The sequence below is a fragment of the Cupressus sempervirens genome, chromosome 2 (assembly GCF_028749045.1).
Source record: "Cupressus sempervirens isolate cs-2001-9-10 chromosome 2, ASM2874904v1, whole genome shotgun sequence".
Classification (NCBI taxonomy): domain Eukaryota; kingdom Viridiplantae; phylum Streptophyta; class Pinopsida; order Cupressales; family Cupressaceae; genus Cupressus; species Cupressus sempervirens.
Window position 1 is genome coordinate 4,140,341 of NC_143119.1, and position 19,955 is coordinate 4,160,295.

A 19,955-nucleotide genomic window follows, 5' to 3' on the forward strand; every position below is an offset into this window, starting at 1 on the left:
GGATTGTGCAAGAACCTTGATGATAGAAAAGAATGTTGCAATCAAATACTAGAAAGAAGCATTCAATACAACAATGCATACCTTGAGTAGAGTACAACTGAAGAAAGATTCAAATCAAACTCCTTATGAACTATGGTATGACTACAAACCTAATGTAAGTTACTTCAAAGTATTTTGTAGCAAATGTTATATTCTAAAAGAGACTAGAAAAGGTAAATTTGATGTCAAAGGTGATGAAGACATATTCCTTAGATACTCCAGTAGAAGTAAGGCATATAAGTGTTTAAATCTAACCACTCATAAGATCATAAAAGTGCACATGTAAGAATTGATGAGTTTGTAGAAAAGAGTGAAGAAGAGAGCAACAAGGAATCTAAAGATTACAAAAAGTTAATTTACTTTAAATCTTATACATTGCCTAATCCAATTGGAAGTTAGTAGACTTCACCTCCCGAGTCCCCAAAATCTCTAGAAGCTATTGAGTTGCATCTAGTGGGACCTGAGTCACAGTTTGAAGGACCTGAGTCGCAATCAGAGCCTATCGAGTTGTAGCTAGAGAAAACTAAGTTTGAAGGACCTGAGTCACAAATAGTGGGACATGAGCATCATGCATAAGATCATAGCGAGGCAAGTGGAACAACTTCTAAATCTAAAGTATCTATGTTAGCAAGATATGTTAGAAGGCACCATGCACCTGATTAGAGCATTGGAGGCGAGTTAGATGGTACAATGACAAGAAAAAAATTGAAAGGTACATGTTTGCTTATTGAATTTGAACCTAGATCAGTTAAAATGTTTTGGATAATGAAAGATGGATTGAAGCAAATGAATGAAGAGATAAAACAAATAGAAAGTAATAAGACCCATACTCTTGTTCCTAGACCCAAGGATAAAAATGGAATTGGCACAAAGTGGGTTTTTAGAAATAAGCTAAATGAAGATGGAGAAGTTTCAAGAAACAAAGCAAAGTTAGCATACAAAGGATATTCTCGAGAAGAAGGTATTGATTATGGTGAAACTTTTTCTCCTATTGCAAGATTAGAAGGTGTTAGGACCTTACTTGCTTATGTTGCACATAAAAGATTTAAAGTTTATTAGATGGATGTGAAATTTGCATTCTTGAATGGAATTCTTGTAGAGGAAGTCTACATAGAGCAACTTGAAGGTTTTGTAGGTCAGAGCAAAAAGGACATGATTTATAAATTACATAAAGTGTTGTATGGTCACAAGCAAGCTCCTAGAGCTTGGTATGAAAGACTTCATAATTATCTTATGAAGATTAGTTTTCAAAGGACAAATGATAATAATAACCTATACATTAAAGAAGGACCAGACAAGAAGATTGTGTTGGTAGAAATCTTTGTGGTTGACACACTATTTACTGGAAATGATGGCTGTGCAAAGCTTTTTCAGAGGAAATGAACAAGAAATTTGAGATGTCCATGTTTAGAGAGATTTTTTTTTTTTGGTTGGATTGCAGATGCAAAGGAAGAAAGATGGTATCTAAATCATTGAATCTAAGTATATCAAGGAGATACTAAAGAATTTTGGAATGGAGGATTTGAGAATAGTTGGAACACCTATTTCTATTAGACATAAGCTTTCCAAAAATGATGATTCCAAGGAGGTAGATTAGACCACATACAGATCAATGATTGGAAAACTACAATATGTAGTGCATACAAGGCCTGATATTGGTCTTGCAGTTGGTGTGGTGGCAAGATTTTTAGCAAATTCTAAAGAAAATCATATGATGGAAATCAAGAGAATGATGAGGTATCTGAAGTGTACTAAAGACTATGGATTATGGTACAAGAAAGGAGGCAATTTGGATTTGAAAGCCTTCACTAATGTAGATTGGGCAGGAAGTGTTGATGACAGGAAGAGTACAAGTGGTGGAGCGTTCTTTCTTGCTAAGAGACTAGTATCTTGGACAAGTAAGAAGAAAAAATGCATTTCTCAGTCTATAGCAGAAGTAGAGTATGTTACAACAATAGCTAATTGTTCCAATGTTGTTTGGTTCAAGCAACTATAAGTATGAAGGTAGAGATCAAGGATCCAATGGTTATCTTATGTGATAACAACAATGCAATTAATATATTAAAGAATCATGTGATGCATACCAAGACCAAGCACATTGCAATAAAATATCATTTTCTAAGAGAATTGGTGCAAGACAAAGAGGTAAGGTTGGAATATGGGAATACTAAAGAACAAATTGTAGACATATTCACAAAGCCATTATCTAAGGATGCATTTTCGTATCTCAAAAGTAAGTTAGGAGTTATTCCCCTATCTGAAGCTCACTAAATGAAGTTTAGTGATGCATCAACCAAAGCATTTTGAAGATCAATCAAGTTGATACAATAATGATAGAGTAGATTGCATATGAATCAATACATGAGGTACATTGACATTCACTAAATATTGTCTTTGGCATAAGATGTCAAAGAGGGAGAGTTTGGCTGTCATATCAAATAAATCTTCTAAAGATAGAGAGTTTGCATTTCACAGAAATTTTGTTTGAAGATGTCAAAGAGGAAGAACTTGGTCTGATATCAAAAGGACAGAGTTTTCTATCAGAAGAAGATGTTGAAGATAAAGTTTGTTGACAGAGGGAGAAACTAAAGTTAGAGGGAGTTCACAATGATAAAGGGAGTTCTCATGGATGAGAATCGAAATGAAACTAAGGATATTATCCTTACTATTATTTTGCTCTAAAATTTTATTATGACATGTTGTGTTTCCATCAATGCCAAAGAGGGGGATTTTTGAAAATAATTGATCAATTATATATTGTCTTTGATGTTACACAAAATGTCATATCTTTTCTAGTCAGTGTATGCCAAGATAACTTGGGTGATGAAGACAATTTCTTGTGTCTATCGAACATTTCAATGTTTTCCAAGTTTAGAAGACAGTGTATGCCAAGTTCACTCAGGCATCAAAGAGAAGTCAACAGAAGATGAGTGTTAACCAAGCTCACTCAGTTAATGAAAGAAAGTTGGATGGAGCTAATGCTAACCAAGCTCACTCGGTTACCAAAGGAAGTTTGTGAAGATGTAGTGTTAATCTAGTTCACTTGGTTAACATAGGATAATCATTTCTAAGTTAGTGTTTACTGAACAGGGTCGGCTAATAAAGGATTTTATTATTTTGGCATATTGAGTTTAGTAGATTTTTTTCTTGGTTCTAGCTGGCTGAGGAGATCACTATTAATATTTCTAAGATGTATTCAAGTTGACTTGACAATGGATAACATATAAGGTCAAGTTGAGGATTGAATGCAAGTGGATAAAAAAAGAATAAGAGATGCTTCGAGGAAGTGAATTACAAGGATAAGCATAATATTCTTGAGGAGCTACAGAGATACATTCGATCAGGAAGGATTAAGTATTTGAGCCAGAATTGAGATCTGAAATCAGCAATATAGTTGTATCAGAAATTAGGTCATATCATTGTTACTCTCTAATCATTGTAGTAGTGAACTAAATCTCTTAATAGAGTTGGTTTAACAACTATTTGTAAATATTTTAACAAGGTGGCATTTCTAGATTGAAGTGTGTAAAGACCTCTAACAAGGCCACTCCTAACAAGGTGATTAAATCCTCTAATAGTGTCACACTTAATAATGTGTTTTGTAACTTTTAATAAGGTTGGATCCTAAAAGGGCTCACTTTAGAAGAGTGAAAATAACAACTGGTTGCAATTGGTGGTTTTTTCCAAATTGGGTTTCTACGTTGAATCTTGGTGTCACTTGTGTTCATGCTATTTCTTTAATGTGTATGCAACTAGGTTAATTAAGGTTAATCATAAATAATATTCTACATTTTGCATGTTCAATATTTTTTGAATAACACTTGTTATTTTAGTGGTTACCAAGTTACAAAATATTGTTAGTGTTAACTGAGTGCCTAAGTGTTAACTGAGTAACAATAGTTTCTCTAGAGTTTATATTTTGTAGTGACATCTAAGGGATTTGGTATTTATTTTTGTGGTAACTAATTCACCCTTCCCCTCTCAATTTTTGATTAAGTAAAATAAATTTTTTACAAGGGTTCCTGAAACCCACCAATTAACAACAAAATACTACTTAAAGTCCAGTGCTAGCAATAAAGCAACATAAAACAACAGGCCAAACCAAGCCACCATAACTAAACAAAATAAAAAAATCCCCAAAGAGGAACAAGAAAACAAAAACTGCCAAAAGCTATGGGATAGACAAAAATCCAAGAGCTCCAATCAGGGCATTATTTCTTTGACCAGCTTCGTAGTCTTGAGCTCCAGCTCTCCCATAGCCTTTGTCATGACAGTGTTCACATGAATATCATTCGAATACTCCTCTTTTTCCCTCTTCCTCTTGTTCAATCTCCTTATTTTGCTCAGGCTCTCATCCTATAGGAAGTCATCTTCATCTGCGACCCTGATTTTCTCTTTGTCCTTTTCCTCCTTCCCCCTATTGCTTTTCTCCAACATCAAGTGTAACTGAATTATATTATCATTTAATCCTTTGATAATGTTGAGGCTCTGGTTAGCAAAGCTATGGAGAGAGCTCTCCATCCTTTCCACTCTTTTTTCTATCTCAATTACACTCACATCCATCTTTCTTGTTTTGATGGTCCCCTCCCCCCTTCCATCCTTTCTTTCCACTACATCCTAATCTTTATCTCTTCTATTTCATGGAAAATCCACTTAATGGATTGAGAATTGTCCACCATACTATTGCGGGTGTTGTTTAGGAGGTTCATCCCCATTGCCCTTGCATTATCACTTAGAAACACCAAGGCCAGGTTGATGAGTTCCTCCAATTGAATTCTACCATCCCTTCCCTCCAATACCTCTGGATGGATATGTTCTCTCACCAAACCCATTTTCATTGTGCTTGTTTCGAAGTTTCTCCAAGTAGTTTTCCTACCTTTTGCACCAAGAGTACAAGTGGTTTTTTTTGAACCCAACTCCTCTTTACTGTCCTCCTAAGCTTCAAGATTGGTCTCCTTTCCCTTACCATGTGCCTTCTTTGCTTCCTTATCTCCACCCTTCCTCCTTTTGGCTGAGTTGACATCCTTCTTGCTTTCCTTTGCCTTACTGGTGCCCACTTCTTTCACATTGCCCTCCTCATCCGTGTCCATCCCCTCTTCGTCTTCATTGTATTCCTCCCCTGTGTTGACCTCAGGCTTAATCCTTCCCGCTGGTCCTTTCCCAGTCTTCTTCTTTCTCTTCCTACCCATGTCCTTCATAATTTTGGCCATCTCCTCTTCGTCATCCGAATGCAGATTTGCACTATCCTTCATATCAAAAGGAAGGTAAGAGCTTTCTGTATCCTCTAAGGACTCTGCCTTATGGGCTATAGCTCTTCCATGAGTTTGAGCCTTAAAGTGCTCATATATAAGTAACAATAGACCCTCATGGAAGGTTGGGTTAGCATACACTTTCTTCTTAAAGCCCATGATATTATTATTTGCAAAGAAGAAAAGATAGAAGGGGATGGAGATTTTTGTTCCATACTTGAAGTGGTTTAGGATAACAAAATGGTGGGTGTAGATTCTATCATACCTAGTGTTAAGTGTTATGTAAGAGATAATCGCCCGTAGAACAAACCTCCACAATTTCTTTATTGATGCAAGTTTATAGTACGCACTAGTCCTCACAATTTCCTTCATCTCCTTGGCATCCTTAGAAAAGTCTTTCACAACATTCAGGGATGTTTTCTTATCCCTAAATATTTTTATGCCCTGATTTGGAGAATCAATGACCTCCTTTATGACCCCTTCATTGACCTAGAAATCACTACCATCTATCTTCACCTTCCCATCTTTCCATGACTTCACCATAAGGTCTGTTATCTTAGGATCCCAACCATGAAGTTTCTTTATAAAGCTCATGATACTGCATTCCTTTAGCTACTCCCACCCCTTTGATCTCCTCTCCCACTTCTCCACTTCACCCTCCAACTCTCTATGATGCCTTTCCCCCACCATATTGTTGCAAAAATTAGAACTTCTCTGTGTTCTCTAAGTGTGAAGAGTCGAACACTAGTTTTTCTCACAAAAATTGTACTTGCCTTTTTCCTCGGTAATGCAATTGTAATAACAATTACCAATCACCTAGAAAATGTGCCACAAAGCCCCCCAATTATGATAAATTTGTTTTAGCCAGTGCCAAGCTTTCATTACTTTAAAAGTAAGATTGACAACATTAACTTTCATTATTACACTTTATGTTTCCCACCCTCCCATGATTCTCTCAATCTTATATTACTCCCCTCTTAGTTACTCCTCTTATATTTCCAACAATTACTATCATGATTCAACTATGTAGGTTTTTGAGTTAGACTCATTGATACATGTTTCATGAGTAGTGGTTCATAAGAAGCCATCCCTTATGAGAATGAATAGAACATAGAGCACTCATTGTATCTAGCTGATGCTGATAGAGGTGAAGCACACCCATCTTGTACATATCTATTGAAAATGTCTAGGATTCCCAAGGTGGAGAAGCCTTTTGTTGTTCTACGGATTTCAAAAAAACATTGACATTGTCCCTTAGGACAAACTATGGAATAGATCTTGGGATTTCAAATGAGTATAGAGTAGTTACCCATAATTAGAACAAAAGAAGGTACATCTAAGTGTTTTGGAAGCAACATCAACATCAAACAAGGGATTCCTCTCCCTCCCACATTCTTTGATTTGTATATTGATAATCAAGAAGAGTGGATAAACAACAATAAGAACAAGGGTGTTTAGTTAGTTGAATACTTGTTGAGCCTACTACCATATGCAAATGATCTTTTTCTAAATACAAAATTTTCCCAAGGAGTGAAAGAGAATTTGAAGGCTTTGAAACTCTTCCAAAAAGGTTGGAATGCAAGTGAACATGGGCAAAACCAAGGTCATGATTTTTTTCTTGAAAAATATATAGGAACAAAGTGAATTTAACTTTGAGGGAAGATCTTTCGAGATGGTGGAAGAATAAAATTATCTAGGAATGCATTTTCATAGTAGGCTTAGTTGGGAGACATGTAGGACAAATAGAATTTAAGGGAGATGGAGATCTTCTGTCATTCTTTATAAAAGATCTAGGAAAGTAGAGTTATGAGATTATAAAACAACAAAGATTCTTTTTAGTTTATTGGTAGTGCTGATTGCCCTTTATTGTTGTGAAGTTTAGGGGAGTAGCATATTAAACCACAAGTACAAATGATTAGAAAGAATTAAAAAACACTTAATTACCAAAAAGTATAGATCAAAGTCAATAGTACCATATGAGATCCTTTTAGCTCACGTTGGAACCTAGTAAAACTATAAATTTTTTTTTTTGTTAAGTTACTTATAAAAATATGAAAGCATGGATAAGCATCACTGAGCCAAAATGGTTGTTGAAGAGGAATTAAATTGTAAGAAGGAGACTTGAGGAAACAAAAAAAAAAAATGGGTGGACAAGTGAACTTTAAGTGACATGAACGTTGTAAACATGAATGCCCAACGTCAACACTGAAATATAAAAGATGATGCTAGAAAATTTAGAATAGCAATCTGGACAAAACACAATAGTTGAAAAAAGTACATTTGAAAGAATTCAACCTCACAAGGAAGTACAAAAAACATATTTCAAGACCACAATAAAGTTGAAGGCTAAAACTTCAATAGCATTGCCAATTACTAGCTTGCTATGGGATGAGAGTGCTCAGATTATGTGTGTTGCACATATTACATAATATTGATTATATTGTATTATGTAATATTGCATTAAGAGCACCTAGATGGATGTGCAACATTGTTGGTTAAAAATTTGTCCCTCTTGCTAAATTGGCTTTACCTTGACTCTAGATGCTTAAAATGTGAGGAAACAAAAGGATGTCACCAACAAATAGGCCAGTGTATGTGTTATATCACTGCCCTCTGAATTATACGGTACAACTCCCTTATATGTAAGATATGTAATGAATTGTGTCTTTAATAGATCATTAAGATGGGGCATGCTTTTAACCCGAGAGTAGAAGAGGATAAACCAAGATGCTCAAAATTACAAACGCCCTCGGCAAAAATAGATTTGGGCAACCTAAAACACCTAATGGAATGGATATCACAAGTTACCTTAAAGCCCTTCTAATACCACTCCTACTCTAATCTAAAAATAGATTAGTCCCACTGAAATGCAATCTAGGGAGAGAGCAAAGATGTACATGAAAGGTGAAATGGAATCTACCTTAATTAATAACTCTTTACCAAAACAAAATTTAAAAAAGAATTAATAGCTTCAAATGCATCAGTCCTACAATCCCATAGAAACTATTCTAAGATGTAAGGTTAGCTCAGTTGAAGAAGACAATGAAATAAACCTAGGCATGCTAGTCCTAAATGGAATCATAACATCACATTACCTAACTGCAAACATCATACAAATCTTTCATTTCATCCAACTCTTTGATTTTCACTCAACATTTGGAAGTGTAGGGGGGAAAAGTTGGACAAAATCATTGATCCTTTCTATTAACTTAGAAAATTACATATATAGGGCCCCTCTTAGGGTTCTTCGCCAATTACAGATTCATCAGTTACATTAATAGAGCACTTGAATCACTTAGAAATCCAAAAATCATTTATTACAACTCAATACATCAAAGAAAGAAAGCATAAATGGTTAGAAACTCTCAAAATGATTCATTTTCTTCTTTAATCTATAACAATCACCTTAGCGCCAAAACTTGTATTTCATATCTCAATGGTTACTGCAAGTTTAAATTCTCGTTGTTGATCTCAAATCAATGATTACGATTAAAAATAATATTTTTCTTTACTTTTTCTCTTGTCCCTTCTTTGCAACTGTCATTCATACAATGCCGTCACTCGATGCGATGATGCAATGACTAATCTAGTTTGTTGTTCATAGCTTCACGACTCAAAACTTTTACTTATGACTTGACCATGTGATGATGCAATAATCGTATGAAATTGGCTATTATCATTTATCGTGACTTCGCAACTTGACATGTCTCCATTCTATGGAATGCAATAACTTAGCGACAACTGCACATTAACCATGATTGCACTTTCGCAATATTAAAATTAACTGTCATTTCAAACCTATGATGATTGACTTTCACTAGTTTTCTGTGTTGACTCAAGGTTGCATTTAACCACCTACGACCATGTGAATACATACTTTTGCTTCATCGCAACATTAACCTCAGGTTACCTTCAACTGCATGCGACCATGCGATCTTTGGCATTCACGGCTTCACAACTTGAAACAACTTCAATGTATTCCAACCTACAACCTTGCAATGACTGTTTGAGGTTAATTGTTATCACTTTCGTCAAGTCACAACCTAAAAACCTTTAATTGTTTGATTACCCGAGACAATGTGATTGTTTTTTTTAAGGTTTAATTGTTAACACTTTTACCAGGTCACAACTTAAAATGTCTTGAATGCTCCTTAGCAGGCGATCTTACGAAAACTGTTTACCTTAATTGATGCCATCTTTCGCACTATCACAACCTTAACTTCACGTTACCCTTAACTGCCAGTGACCATGCGATCCTTGACCTTCGCAGCTTCACAACTTTCAAACCGTTAATTGCATGATTACCTGCGAAGATGCGATCACTAGCTAGAAGACTGTTTTCGCTCTATCACAGCCCTAACTCATGGTCAACTTAAATTGCCAGTGACAATGCGACCTTTAGCTTTTCGCTGCATTGCAACTTTAACCATAGGTTACACTTAACCCTTTTGCAAAGATGAGAACACATGCTTTTCGCTCTATTGTGACACTAACCTTAGGTCATCTTTAACCCCCTATGATGATGTGATCATTGGTTTTCACTGTTTTGCCACATTAACTCATGATTTATCTTTAATCCTTGCGACCATGCGTGTTAGAATCTGATAAGATTAATAACCCAGAAAACTAGTGCAAAGAATAAATATCTAAACTATGAATGCAGATGATACAAAATCAAAATAACATCATAGAGTTAGTCGCCAAGAGAGTAATGCAAATGCTGGAAGCAAAATAGCATTAAGAGGATGCAAAAACAAGAGATGCAAATACAAGCCAGGTAGCATGCTTATATAGGCTAGGAAGAGGGAGGAGGTGGCAACACCAACCAATGAGGAGCAACCATCTATCGGACTAAAGATAGCAAAGTATCTTCCCAAGATAGCTAATTGATGCTCACATATAGGAAGGTGACACCTCACAACCATTCACCTAATAAGACATGCTTTATTAACCTAAGCGAGATTATTAAAAGTGTAGGAAAAACCTAGCAAAATAGGAAAAATAAAAAACTACACTAACACCCTCCCATAAGCGAAGCTTAGGTGGATGTAGAAATGGGTCCCGACAAGTCAAGCCTGATGAGGTACCCATGTACATAAAATTCCCCCAAAAGAGAGAGAAAAGAGACTCCCCAAAGAAAATTAGGACTCCAAGTGAGAGGAAGAGGCCCCCCCAAAAGATGAAGCATCCCGCACCTCCAGCAAAGCTTGCAAATTTTGTCCGGTTGATCCACTTACATTGAACAAGTTTTCTTCCCTTAGGAAAAGGGACAAGATCCCAAGTGTGGTTCCTCATCAAGGAACTATACTCTTCTTGCATAGCTGTATCCCACTCAGAAATACTAGAAGCCTCATGAAAGGACTGTGGATTTGAGGCAGTAGCAATGAAGATATGTAGAGCATCCTAGAATTGTGAACTAGTCTGCTTGGTGTCTGATGGATCCATAACCCAATCACCTGCAAACTGTAAGGTTTGTCTAGCCCAAAGTGGACCAGAAGATGGAGAATCTAGAGGAGAATCATCAACCTGTGAATGATGACTAGGAGAGGAAGGAGGTGAGTCCTCTGAATCACTCTTTGCATCAAAAGTGGAGGTAGAAGACTGCTCAAGTGAATCTGACCCATCAGAAGATCTATCATGTATTCCAAGTGACTCCAATGTCAAAGTAGAAGGCAACCTTGTGACCATGCTCTGCTGGTTAAGCTGATGCAAGTAATGAAAGTTAAGATGGCCAAACCGCTTATGCCATAATCTGCTCACATCATTAAAGTGAGTGAGCAAAATAGTCAAAGGAGGATCAGGAACAAAGTGAGAAAACATATAGAGTCGTGACTGATGATCTGCTCTCCCAACTACAACTGTAGAATCATTGTGCAACTCACGTATCTCCACTGAATCAGGAGTGAACTCAACCCGCTTGCCTAAACCTGTGTGAGTGATCTGGTGTATCGATAAGAGATTAGTTGACAATGAGGGTACATAAGGAACATCATGGAATGTGCCATCCCCCACATCAACAGACCCTCTCCCACACACCTCAACAAGAGTGTTATCACCCATCAAAATAGAAGGCATAGTACATAGCTCCAAGGATGCAAGTTCTTCCTTAGATGAAGCCATGTGGTGTGAAGCACTTGAATCAAGAACCCAGGTGGATGGTGAGGAAGCAACTGCAAAAAGGGCCTTGCCCTTTCGTTTCCCTTTGCTATTTTCTTTTTCTTTGTTAGACCCTTCATTAGAACTTTGTTTGATAGACTCAGGAACACTGATATTATTCTTCTCAAGAATGTATGTTAAGTGATCAAGTTGTTTCTGCAAACATTTATGTTCATCATGACCAGGTCTTTTACAATAGGCACATTTGACCTTTTCTTTCTTAGGCTTATCACCCTTGGAAGATGGTGTATCAATAGTTGCTTTTGAAGAAACCAGCATCTGATCCTTCTTCTCCTCGCTATTCTTTTGTTTCTTGTCCTTACTATTGCTGTTACTACTTTGTCCTTGTTGTTCTTTTGTGCCTTGGTTGGTAGCCAAGGCATGCGACTTAGAGGACTTAAGAATGCCCATCTGGATTAGCTTATCCTATTCTCGAGTGAGATTGATAGCAAAATCATCTAAAGATGGCATGGTGAATTGAGTACCAAGTGCACCCTTAGTAGCATAGAAGGTTGAGACAAACACATAATATTCTGAACTTAGCTTAGATAGAATACTAAGAATCAGTTGTTCATCTTTCTTTTCAATTCCACATTGTTTTAACTGTAGCCTTAGTGATTTCAATTTGGTGAAGAAATCTTGGATTGCGTTGAAATTGCCTGGACTCAAACTAATTAATTCATTTTCCAACATATGACCCCTCATTGAATCTTATGTGCCAAATAGTGTTTCTAGCTTTGTCCATACTTCATTTGGTGTATCCAAAGACTCAATGTGAAATAGCAAGTCAGGAGAAACAGACAAACACAATGTTCCAAATGCCTCATCACATTTGTTAAACCACTTAGGCTTATCTTCATCTTTAGCAGGTTCAGTTTCAAGTCCCATAGTTATCCTATTTAATCCAGCTTTCCTTAAGTGAATTGTCATGCATGATTTCCACTCAAAGTAATTGTATGGAGTTAGGATGGGCATATTTGTTTGATCCATGATGAAGAAATGCAGAGAAGAAATGCTAGAAAGAAGAGAACCCAGCCACGACAATGCCCCCCCCCTCTTTACTCAATCAAAGAACTCCCCCAAAGAAATATGATTTGACACTTTATTTTAGTGCATTTACAACTACCACTAGAAAGAGATACTTAGTGGTCTTGATTTCAATGCATTACAAACCCTCATAAAGAGCATATGCTAAAAGTGAAACTTGGGCACAATAATCAAAGAAACAAATAGCACCACTGTGATCTACTCAAAAAATCATGCACTTTCAAAAAAAGAATCACCTCGATACGAGGTCGTATGAGAAAGTTATGATCCTCCAAAATTTTCAAAATGAGAACTGTGCACAGTCATGACTGAGAATCTGCAATTTTTGAAGAATTCATGCATGAAAATCAAAAAACAACTCCACTAGTGGATAGAGCACAAAAAAATAGCCAAGTTCATAACAAGAATCATCAAAATCGGAGTTTGTATGAGCAAGAACGAGATATTTGAAAACTGCATTCAAATCTGCGACTGCCAACGGAGAGGGGTATGGCTGTAGCTTTGCATGCTCGATTCTGAAAAATATACAGCTTGCATGCAAAATCTAAAAGATTACCAGATGGTTTTTCGAGGCTGCGAAAAAAACCCAAAAAGCGTTTTTCTTGCTGATATACAGAAGATGTTGTTGTAGTGTAAATCAGACGCCTTTAACAGTAAAAAATGGCTCAAAAAAGCAAAAAATGACCCCAGCAACCAAAATATGACATGCAAATGCTGGATCAGCTTTTTAAGTCCATCAATGGCATGCTGAAACTTGTAAAATTGATTGAAAACTCCAAATATGCAAGTTGGTTGTCAGATTTGAGATTGAAACCCTAGAGAAAAATTGTTTTTGTCAAAACTTTTCTGATTCTCAGGATCATCCAAAGATGCAAGAGAAGGGCATACTTCGTTTTTCAAAAAACTACAATAAAGTTTATTTGCCCCCCCCGAATCTCTGAAATAAGGAAACTAAACTCTACTTTTGCACATAGAAAATCTCTGATACCATGTTAGAATCTGATAAGATTAATAACCCAGAAAACTAGTGCAAAGAATAAATATCTAAACTATGAATGCAGATGATACAAAATCAAAATAGCATCATAGAGTTAGTCTCCAAGAGAGTAATGCAAATGCTGGAAGCAAAATAGCATTAAGAGGATGCAAAAACAAGAGATGCAAATACAAGCCATGTAGCATGCTTATATAGGCTAGGAAGAGGGAGGAGGTGGCAACACCAACCAATGAGGAGCAACCATCTATCGGACTAAAGATAGCAAAGTATCTTCCCAAGATAGCTAATTGATGCTCACATGTAGGAAGGTGACACCTCACAACCATTCCCCCAATAAGACATGCTTTATTAACCTAAGCGAGATTATTAAAAGTGTAGGAAAAACCTAGCAAAATAGGAAAAATAAAAAACTACACTAACAATGCGACGATCGTTGATCTTTAAGATCTGACGACTGAGAAGATACATCTCTGAGGACCATTATAATTTCATCTTAAAATGCCATCTGTCAATTTGGTCTTCATCTGATGATCCGGATTTAATCTTTGAGCCATTTGACTTGTCAACTTTGTAACACAAATACACAGATTAAATATAAGCCATCGATTGGATTTCAAAGAGAGTCATACCAACTTTGACCAGGTTCTTTCATCATTTGTGATGATTTATCTCCTTCTCCTACATTCGATTCGACTTCTTTGGTTTCCACAATGTTCTTGTGATCTGTACTTTGGTCTTGAGCTTCAATCCAAATGCTTTTAGTTGCCATCTGTTTTAAATGCAATGTGATCTCTTCTTTAAGATGTATCATGCCTTCAATGAAATACTAGGTTTTGTGAACAACTTTCTTCTCATTTGGGAAATGCACAAACTTACCCTCCCTTCCCTAATCACCTACTATGAATGAATGCATTAAATTTCTTTTGAATGCCCACCTAGGTGTACACAAAGGAAAATGAGAAGAGAAGTTCCTTAAAGGCAATTTGGACACAAACATGACATCGCATTGATTTAATCATAATACTAGAAGTTTGATAAAAAATATGGGACTGAAATCATGGCAAGAAACATGTAAATATTCTAAGCAATATTTTTTATGAGTTGCATTGTAACATTGTGATAATATTTGATGTAATTATTTAAAATTGGAAAATAATAGTTAATGTCTAATAATAAATGTGGATCACTGCAACTTGGTAGCACATCATTTATGTAATACTAGTTGGTGGTTCTTGGAAACCTGCTTATAAAAGCAAAGATAGGTAGACCAAGATTTGCCATTAGAAATATTTATATAAAATTTTTTATTTTATATTTTTATAAAAAAATCTATGATATAAATGATTAAATTTATTAAATTTTCACTTTTAAATAAAAATCAATAAATAATTTTTAATATTCATACCTACACTTTTTTCTAAATAATTTTTTAAAATTTAAAATCACTTTTTTCTAAATAATTTTTTAAAATTTAAAATGATTTTTTAAATTTTTAATAAAATAAAATGATTATTAATATCAACTATTTAGTATTACTTGCTTTATTGATTTTCTATACCTTGTTTTATAAAAACAAGATATTACATAAAAACTTATTAATTAAAAAAAATATAATATTTATAAATCAATAAATAATACATATATTGAATAATTAATCTAATTTATAACTTAATAAATAGTGTATATATTGAATAATTAATCTAATTTATAACTTTAATTTGAATTATTCATTAAAATAACTTTTTATCAATAACGGTTGAAAAAATTATTGAAACAATTTTTTAGTCAAATTTTGTAAGTAGTATAATCTTTTGATTCATTTATTGAATTTATAATTTAAATTTGAGTTCGTTAATGAAAGAAGTTTTGTGGTGGCAATCAACGGTTAGTCTGCCGATGAAGCTAGGTTGGTGCCGTCAACAAATTTGATATTAACCGAAAAAACCTTATTTTTATATTTGAAGATATTTTTTTGAATTATTTGAAAAAATAATCTGACTAACTTCTTTTGTAAAAATTAATATTATGAAATTCTCCGTGAAAAATCTGTTTACTCCATAAACTGATTTAGGGGTCCTCCATTTATCCAAAAATTGTTATCCAGGTATCAAACAGATATTCCATTTCATTCGACAGTCAGAATAACGAGGTTTGGAATGGTATAGTCTTCCCTGTCCCAACTGGATCGAAACCAGGCGAAAAAAAACAAACAAGCCTTTAGTTTTGCTGGAAATCGAAGAGCGAAAAAAAATGTCGGAGTCGGCAGGCTCATCCTATGGTTATAAAGGCAAACCGCTCCAGAAATCAGGAATGCTTACAAGGCAACAGCTCCTCCAACTCTTTGACCTCTTTGCAATCGAACTTGGCAAAGCAGGTCTTGCCCAACATTCTTACTTCAGCCATTATTGCCTTAAAATTTATCATCATCGTAATCATTTAAATTTACCAATTGAATTTCTGTATATTGCTTGAAACTGAACAGAAGTGAAGAAGCGGATTGCGGATGCTGTTAGGGACAATCAAGTAGGTTTTTGTTGACTTTCATCTTCAGTTGTTTCACAATAGTTGTTTTTGATGATTAGAAACGTTTTGGAGAAAAATTAGATCCGAAATCTTGACAATCCTGCTCTTAGAGTTTCGAAAAGTTTTGATCACTATCATTTTTAGTTGAAAATCTTAGCTCTCTTCATTTGTTGGATTTATCTTGAAGTTTTGCTTCTGGTTAATTCCCCCCTTTTTGCATACATTCCGCTCCTTAATGTAATAATTTAATAGAATTTGTTTGAAAGAGAAAATCGGAATGGTATGCAGCATAATCGTCCCTTGAGGATTCCGATTATTTTTATGCTCTAGTTTTACTCAGCATCGATGAAAAAATCGCTGCTTGCATTTGGAGGGAATCAATGCACACTTATGCTACTCTCTCTAATCTATTCCTACTCCAAGGAGGGACCGCATTTCTCTCTGATCCAGGAACCTTTCCGAAGAGAATCATGTATGAGTTCACGCGCTAATAACATATAAAAACTAAGATATGCAGAAACGTAAATGATAGAGTTGCACAGAAAATTACTTAACCACTCTTTATTCATAGATATAATTATACAAAAATTCTAAATATAAGAACAATCAAAGAAATGAAACAAAAACTAAACAAAGAAGATGAAACACAATACATGAATATTTATCACGGTTCACCACAACTTGTGCCTACGTCCACACCACAGCAGGGAATCACTTGTATTAAACAAATAAATGATACTGCCAGTACATGGACTGCACATCTATTTATAAACCCATATACAACTATCAAGAAAGAGAGGTGAATACAAATAGTCACATGATGGTTGGGCTTCATATTCCCAACAATCTCCCCCATGAAGGTCAACTGGTTCAGTCCTGCACTGACATTCCCTGCATTTTAATTTAATATCTTAGATGACAACCAGACCTTGAGAAGATCTCAAGGTCGCTAGATTCTGTTCCAGCACACTCCGGATGAGTCTTCTCTACATCAAATAAGAACCATAAATGTCTTCCCCTACAAAATTATTGGACATAAACTTGGGCATCAGCCCATTTGCTACAGATTCAAAACATACATCTCTGCCATCCCCAACATGATCTCTCCCGTTCTCTCCAACATGGAAGAGAGTATTTAGTGGATCATTATCTGATTCTATTATCCGTTAATAAAATTGCCCACAATATTGTTACCTAAAAACATTCTCTATTAAGAGGGATATCTTGTACAGCAAAATACAATTTGTGACAGAAACAAGAGTGTATTGCCATCTAATTTATGCTTGACAACCAATTCATTTGGAACTTGATTTGAGTTGATTGTATACTGTGGAGAGTAAGAAATTTCTGCCATATGACTGGGAGCGTCTCCTTGCTCCTGTCTTCACACCATCATTCAGCTTTGAGAAGATTGTTGGTAAGGGAGAGTGACTATTACCATACTGTATTTTTGTTTGGTCTTTCAAATGATTTGAATCAAACTTTCGCAGAGAATAATCAGCATCTGGTTGACAAGGCAGAGCATTTTGTGCAGAAATACTACCAACAATCTCCCCCGAACAATCAGCATCTCTTCCTTCACCTTTGACCAAGCTGAAATCATTTTGGCTGTGGATTGAGCTATAACCAGTGTTTTATTGATTGCAGGCTGTGTATGTCCTGCATCTGCATGCATCCCTAGCTGGTTGATTCATTCTCCAAGCCTATCCAGATCGGCCCATTCAGTGTGATTATGTCGTGTAGAAATGCAGTGGGTCGTGCTAAGCCCATGTACAAATGAATGGTTGCTGGAAAGGAACAGAACTAAAGGTAGGGTCAGTCGGACAGGTAGATGGTCAGGTGTGGCGGCAGATATGGGGAATGGTATCCACCTGGGGGGGAGGGGACAGCATGGACCAATAGTTTGGACTTCTACATTTATTTCATCATGTGGAGGATTGAAGTCAGCATTCACCATATGAGCCTGCAGTAAAGAAGAATTGACTGTGGATTGTAATGGATAATTAATTCTATATATTGTGCCTCTGTGTGGTGAGTGACCTGGAATGAAATCTTCATTGGAAGATCGATTCATTCCCTTTCTACTCTGTGTCAGTGACAAGGATTGACTCCTTGGTATGTGCAATGAGCTGGCCTCCTCATCATTCTATGTGGTAGGGAAACTATTTTCCTCATATGTAGCCTCTGAAACTGGGTCATGTGAGGCAAGCATGCCATTGTTGGGCATGCTATGGAGAGACCGGGACTTGTGAGACCAGGCCCAGGATGAATTTGGGGTCTGCACATACTGAGAATGGGGAACAGTTTTGGTTCCCCACCATCCATTGGACTCCTTTCACAGTGTTGAGGAGACTGTGTCCTTCCTGTGTCCTCTCAATTTTGTTTGCCATGCTTGGAGTGCCAGTAACCCCCAACCTGAGGATTTGATCCTTTTATTTTGTGTCACTGATCATTCTGGAGAGGCTTAACCACGCCATTTCTATACACAAAATTTGACGATTGAGCTTCCGCCTCTATCATGGCTACGACATTGTAAATTTTCTCCTCTCCGCTAAAAAATCCCACATAGCTATGTGACTATTCTTCTTTCTTTGCCCCTTCACCTTTTTTCATGGTGAACTCCTTTGCCTCCATATCGCAAACCACACTGTTAGAGGATTATTCTTTATTTTTCTGCTCCTCTTCTACAGATTGAAAAATAACTTGGGCTTTTTGGCTATCTTCTTGGCCAGTTTATAAGCCTCTTTCAACTGTGTCTTCCATCCTGCCAGTCATGTTTTCTGCCCCTTCATCTTCTTCTACTGGAAACTTCACATACTCTTCAAAGTATCTATGAACTCTGGATGCAAAATTATTTGTGTCATTGAGGTTGGAACCAGAAATAAGAGAAGCCATTTGATAATATGCCAACACCAGGCAGTTTACAGACTCACCAGTCCTACCTTCCCTTGTCCGCTTCTGCAATTCTTCCATGACGACTTTCTTATGCGCACGCATGCACTCAAGAATTGCATTAAGCTCAGATTTAAGAGCTTTTAACTCTTCTGGTTCAGCTTCAGGCTTATTTTCCCAGCCATCCTACCAGTGCACATGGCGGATTCTTCTCCTCTTAGCAGGCACAACCTCATTCTCTACCAAGCCCAAATTTCCAAGAAATTCAGTGAAGATAAAATCAACTTCACGTTCCATCTCTGCTCTAGCCTCACCTTGGCTCTGATACCAACTGTAAATATTAAAACGAGCAAAGAAATGAAACAAAACCTAAACAAAGAAGATGAAACAAAATTCCCAAGTGTTTACTGTGGTTCACCACAACTTGTGGTTATGTCCACACTCCAACAGGGAATCACTTATATTAAACAAATATATAATACACCCAGTACATGTACTGCACATCTATTTATAGACCCATATACAACTATTAAGGAAGAGATCTGAATACAAATAGTCGCATGACGGTTGGACTTCATATTCCCAACAAAAATGTGGTACTAGAGTCCAATTGCATGGGTCTGACTTTTATAGTGACTAGACTCCCTGTGTTTAGCATTGAACATACATCTAATCTTCTATTATCAGCGCATACTTATGACCTGTCTATATTAATGTGTTAGAGCTTTATACTCCAACAATTGAATAATTCTAGATCCTTCTCTCTGTTGACAGCTTATTTGTCCTGTATATGGAAATGAATACTATGTCTTAAAGATTAGTTTTACTATTGTAACACTTTTGAAAGGTCGCATGGGACCATGTCCTTAGATGACATGATGCTATTTGCAATGTTCCATGTGGTCATCTCACTGTCTACATCTTGACATCTGAGTTCTCTAAGAAGAAGCGGAATATTTCTCGAGTCCAATCTCTAGTGGCAACTCAAAATATCATGCAGCTGCTTTGTCTTTTGTTTATATTTATATTTTTGAAACTCCATTTGAAGTTTA

General features: G+C 36.1%; 1 protein-coding gene across 2 annotated transcripts in view; it reads left to right on the forward strand.

Annotated features, from left to right (window-relative positions):
• The first annotated feature begins 15,464 nt into the window (after window positions 1-15,464).
• Window positions 15,465-19,955, forward strand: part of LOC149570800 (plant/protein) — a 162,085-nt gene continuing 157,594 nt past the window's right edge. Inside the window, exons 1-2 of one of the 2 annotated variants that reach the window (XM_089812366.1) lie at window positions 15,465-15,862; window positions 15,971-16,011. In XM_089812366.1, coding sequence (XP_089668492.1) covers window positions 15,739-15,862; window positions 15,971-16,011 — 165 coding nt within the window. In that variant the 5' untranslated portion in view covers window positions 15,465-15,738. The remainder of the gene's footprint in view (window positions 15,863-15,970; window positions 16,012-19,955) is intronic. The other variant, XM_089812367.1, reaches the window with a different exon arrangement.